The sequence below is a fragment of the Echinops telfairi genome, unplaced genomic scaffold (genome assembly GCF_000313985.2).
Source record: "Echinops telfairi isolate 266 unplaced genomic scaffold, ASM31398v2 ScPeMD7_9;HRSCAF=40, whole genome shotgun sequence".
Taxonomy (NCBI): Eukaryota; Metazoa; Chordata; class Mammalia; order Afrosoricida; family Tenrecidae; genus Echinops; species Echinops telfairi.
The window spans coordinates 30939307-30944845 of record NW_022103906.1 but is presented as its reverse complement, the minus strand read 5'-3'; the positions used below and the strand labels follow the sequence as shown (position 1 = coordinate 30944845).

Sequence of the window (5539 nt, the reverse complement as noted above, 5' to 3'; positions counted from 1 at the left end):
GCACTGCCAAATGGAAGGACGGGGCTTGACAGGGAGAGAGACCCTCTGGAGGAGCCTTAGTGAGTGGTTGTGAAGTGCTTTGAAGAGGAAGAGTGTGAGTGTGTGTGTGTGTACAAGCATCCAGGCCAATGGGGGCCCCTTTGTCCCTCTCCTTCCTCCCATTCCTCTCTGCAGGGTGGTTTTTGTGGCAGTCTCCATTGTGCACCCCAATGGCTTGCACAGAGAAATGGGCAAAGCCTGCCAAGGAAGGGCACAGGGTGCCACACAGCGCTCCCAGGTGAAGGCCACCCCAGAGCCAAGGGATCCACAGCCACCCTCCCAGCAGTGGGGAGGCAGAGCAGGACCCAGGGGACACACACATGACTTCTCCCCACATTCAGGCAGGGTCCCTGCAAGCTTGGTCCAGCAGAGTGCACTTCCTTTGGTCTTCTCGGAAGGACCTCGCCCTCCATTTACTGAGTCCAGGGCCTTCCAGAGTCTTCGGGGAGCAAGAACCCCGCTCCAAGCAGAAGACAGTGTGACTGTATTTGGCTTCTCACTCAGAATTTGAGGCTGGCTTCCGGAGTGTTTCTGACCAAGGCAAAACTGACCTAGGCTTGTATATCATGAGTCCTGCTTCCAAGGAAGGAAAATCAGAGAAATGAAGCCTTGTCATACAGAAAGCACCGGATCAACTGTGCTCCCTAAGCCAAAAGAGAGACCTGTGCTATTTTATTTTCCTTACAACGGTTATTTGAAACTGTTATCAATCGGTAAGTAGATGTAATCACAGGCAAGGTTCTGCAGGTATAATCTTGATCAAACCAGCAGCAGGGCCAGGGCTCTGAAAAGATCAAGTCCCCATGCCCTCCCCCTTCATGCACTATCTTTAAGCCCCCACCCCCCAGTTCCCCTACGGCTCTGAGTCCCCCAGGGGCACTTACCCCAGGTCCCTTCAATCCCGCTGGATGGCAGTGCCTCTCGAAGCAGAAGCAGCGGTGAGGTGCTGGGCTTGAGCCCGGCACAACCATCCAACAACCCGGTTGGGCTCAGCCATCTCAACTTGTCTCACAGGTGACTCAGGGGCAGCTTGAGGAATGTGTAATGTAATATTAATCTGGGCCCCAGCGGCTGTGTCCTTGGACGTCCACCTGACAAGTAGACCTAAGTTGCTGTTGTCAGGTGCCCTTGAACTGTCTGGAGCAAAGGAAGGAGCCACTCAAAGGCTCTGTGTCTTATGAATGTTAGTGGAGGACTGACTGGAGGAGGGAGCCCACCACCTCCTTCTGACTTGCAGACCAGCTCTTTGTCCAAGAATGAAAATTCTATCGGACTCTTTGGGGCATTAATGGTGGGCTCCTGGAAGTGACAAATGTGAGGTCCCTGCTGGGCTCTCTTGTCTGTGGGGGCCCAGAGGTGGGCAGAGGAAGCTTGCATTGCCTAATAGTCTACCACCCAGGAGAGGAGCGGGGATGTCATCTCCCCAAGCTGTCAGTGTGACGCTCGGAGTAGAGGGGTTCAGAGGAGCCCGTGTTGATGCGGTGCCCGCTGGTGGGCCCCGAGGAGCCTACAGGGGGTGTTAGTTGGAACAGCAGCACCCAGTGTTTTGAAGGTGGGCTTCCCTCAGAATTCAGGAAGGAAGCAGCACACTGAGTTCTGCTCTAAACTTGTAAGCCTGAGGGGCACAGGGACAATAGGACCCCCATGACGGGAACTTGGATGTCTGGTGCCTAAAGGACCCCACTCTGGCTGACTAGCACCAGTGTGGCCTCCTCATGCTTCCTGTATGCCTGCTCCTGGGCAGGCCCAGGTAAGCATGGGCAAGCTACCTGGGTAAGGGAAGGATCAGTGGGGGAGAAGCCAGCATTAGTTGTAGTTTCAGTCAAGGGGAGAGGCCAGGCCTGGCCCCACAACCTCCAAGGAAGCTCTAGATTGTCGATTCTCCTGGGGACATGGGGCATGAGGTACAGGGCTGCTCAGGCAAGAGCCCAGCACAGGAGCTAATGGGAAGTGTGTTTCACCCCCTTCCCACCAGGGGCCTCCTGCAGTGGAACTGGTTTCCTAAGCGGATGTGAGGAAGAGGAGGTGACAGTGGCAGGTGACCCCAGCAGGGACCCAGCAGGATGTGCACAGCACAAGTGAGGGGGGTGAGATGATTCAGTCCTCTTCTATCTTTATAGTATCGATGATTTTTGCATAATAACGTATCTAACCATTGAAACCTAACCGGTCAGTAAGTGAGAAGTGGGCACAGCAAGTGAATTTAAATTTTAAAAAATCAGCACGTAAACACAGAAGCTCATACACCTATATTCAAGCATGCCTACAGGAGAGGGCGAACACCCTGAGGGCCTTTCCTGGCCAGCTTCTAGAAGCACCGAGGGGCTTGTGTGTATGGAAATTCTGAGTCCCTGGCTTCCACAATTTGTGAAAAAATCGTGAGCAACAGGCCTAAGTGATAAAATAAAATTTTTAAAGTACATGGTCATTTACACAACATCGAACAGGAAACCCTGGGAGGGATGGGAAGCAACAACTACAAAAGAACAGCTCTCTCTCCCAGAGCTGATGCTCATGCAGCGCAAGCATCAGCCTTTGGGGAGAAGATGCTATCTGGTGGCTCATCCATCGTTATCAGGTGGGCCCTGAAGAACGCTTGGCCACAGAGGCCTGGCCCGGCTCTCAGAACGATGCGTGCCCACATGTGTGAGCAGAAACCAACTGACAAAAGTGTGCAGACACACGGCGACTTTGGCAACTCAGCTTGAAATGTTACAGAACAGTCCATATCCAGAGCACCAAGTTGTTATTCCAGCAGAAGGTTTTCCTCCTGTTGAGAACCAAGAGTGTGTTTTGTCTTAACCTGTTCCTACACACGCACGTACGCACATGAGCAGTGGCCAGTAGAGGAACCAAGAAAGTCCATGTGGAGACCCTCACAAGGCCCTGCGGTCACAGGAAGGAACATACACCTTCCCTTTCAGGGGCAACACCCTCCACCAAAAAAGGCTGAGAAGAGAACCAGTTCCCAAGTCCCACTCTCATCCTTCTCACAGCTGCTCTCTGTTCAGCAGCTGCTCTTGGGAGGCCTGGTGCCCTGGGTCCCTCTGAGGGGAAGGGACCAGAGAGAAGGCTACTGCCAAGGCCCGGATGCAGGCTACTGGTGAGCTGGGAGGCCAGCTGACCAGCAGCTACCAGACAAAAGGCACAGAGAAAACAGCGATGATGCACCCTCCCCCCACCCTCATGTGACCCCAGCATTTGAGGGAGTTAGGGTGTCTCAAAAGTAGATACCTCATTGAGTTCCCCAATTTCCCACTTGGACTTCCAGCCATATTATCTGAAATTGTTTCCTCAAAGGTGCCTACTTAATGCCCATAGACTATTGAAGAAAGTAAAAAGTAATGGAGCGTGATATTGTGTGTGTGTGTGTGTGTAGGGGGTGGGGGGTACTTGAGCACAGCCCAAAGCACAGCCTCCCGGCCCACTAATCCTCCCAGGTGCTCAAGGAAAGGGAGAAGGAAAATCCTGTGGACTGCAGTGGACGGTTCCACACACACAGAACACAACGTGCTTTGTTTGCACTCCTACTCTCCAAAGGCTGGGCTTCCAGGAAGGAGGTTAACCCTCTGCAGAGACTCGGGGATGCAGCTAGTAGAGATGCCCAGACTCTGCCACTACTCGAAGATTGTGGCCTCCCTGCCAACAGGGGTAGGGGTGGGGCATGCTAACCAATTAGGGTACTTCGGACCCATCTCTTCCCCCCTCAGAATAAACAAAAGCATTCAAAATCCAGGGTGCCCACCTTCCCACACCTGTCTCTACTCTGGAGGAGCCAGGTGGCTGTATAGCTATAGCCCTGTGGAGGGCATTTCTGCTTTGGGCATCAACAACAGAAAAGTTAAAGTCCATGAACACTTGGGGAGGATTTGCTAAGCAAAGGAGCAATTCTCTCTCTCTCTCTCTCTCCCCAAGCTCAAGCCTCTCTCTCTCCAAAAAGCCCCGGGCACTGGGGTGCTCTGTGCGGACAGCACCTGGGGCTTGCTGCGCTCCCATCCCAGTGTTGCCATTTCGAGTCTAAACTGGCTTCAGAGGAACTGAGGGTGGGATTCATTCCTGGGAAGGTCAGGTCGCCGGGTTGAGAGTTTACCTCTGGGGATTTTATTTCTACCCACTCTGGAGCAGCTCTCTAACTGGGAAGACGAAGGGGATCACCTGAGGAGGACTGAGTACTGTTAGAAGTTCCCGGTTTTCAGACACTGCCCCACTCGCCAAGGGAGGGGGTGAGGGGGAGGGGGAGAGCATGAGCTAATTACTTTTTTTTTTTAATCTTTCTAATTCCCAGAGGATTTTGTGTAAATGAGGGTAGCAGGGGGTACGCCCCGGGGAGGGAGGCTTTCCACCTTCTAACCCTCCAGGAGTTCCAAAGCAGGAGCCTGAAAGGGGTGGAGAAACCCAAATCCGTGCGGGTGTCTAAACTTCTTTATCCCCGACTCCTGGGGCTACGCCGCTGGATGGAAAGCTAAGGGAAAGATAAGTTTTAAAAATAAAACTCCCTATCGAATCCACGAGAATAAAGCCGTGCCCAGCGTTGGGTTTTGACTTCCGTTCCCACCGGGCCAACTCCTCGCCGGCGCTCGGAACTTCGAAGGGGCCTCCTCCTGGAGGAAAGGCGAGCTCTCCTCCTTTCACTTGGGAGCCAGGCTTTGTTTCAGACCTGGCAAGAGCGAGACTCGATCCCACAGACAAGTCGGCGTCCGAGCTCCGGAGGGCCGCGGCACAGCCGCCACGCCTGGGCCAGCCCCACCGGCCGCCGTGCACCTGGGTCCCGACAGGCGTCCAGCGACACCTGGGCCCGATGAGCAGCTTTTAAAAAGCATCTGCCCAACTGGCGAGCAAGCTCGGGGTAGCACCTCCGGACTCCGCGGTGGCGGGGCAGTGCAGTCCCGCGGCCGTCTCTGCACCCCCAGCCCGGCGCTGGTGGGCCCCGGGGTTCGCGGGGGTGGGGGCAGCCTTACCTTGAGGCTTGGAGGCTTCGGTGGCATTGGGCGGGGTCATGGCGATGCACACGTCCCCCTCGGGGAACTTGTCACACTTGAGCATCTCGGGCCAGTAGAAGCCGAAGAACTGCATGACGGGCTCGCACGAGTCGCGCACGGCCTCGCAGAGCCAGCGGCACGGGTAGATGGGCCGGTCGAGGCAGACGGGCGCGAAGAGCGAGCAGAGGAAGACCTGGGTGCCCATGTGGCAGTTCTTGTTGAGCAGGGGCACCCAGCTGCTGGCCTGCTGCTTCACCTCGGCCATGGTCTCGTGCTCCAGCAGGTTGGGCAGCACCATCTTCTTGTAGCCCACGTTGTGGCACAGCCGCAGGTCCACCGGGATGTCCACGCACTGCGGCGGCTTGGTGTAGAAGCGGCCGCTCTGGTACGAGCCGATGTCCGACTGGAAGCTCACGTAGTCGTACTCGCTGGCCGAGCCTGCGGCCAGGAGTCCGGCGGCCAAGGCCAACAGCACGCCCGAGGCGGCCCAGCGGCGGCCCCCCACGCCGCGCCCGCTGCCC

The 5539-nt window shown here is 55.7% G+C and overlaps 1 protein-coding gene across 1 annotated transcript in view; it reads right to left on the bottom strand.

The window, feature by feature from the left end:
* Nucleotides 1–5539, bottom strand: part of SFRP1 (secreted frizzled related protein 1) — a 15644-nt gene that overhangs the window by 3425 nt on the left and 6680 nt on the right. The window contains exon 2 of the mRNA XM_045286858.1: nt 4998–5533. Coding sequence (XP_045142793.1) covers nt 4998–5533 — 536 coding nt within the window. The remainder of the gene's footprint in view (nt 1–4997; nt 5534–5539) is intronic.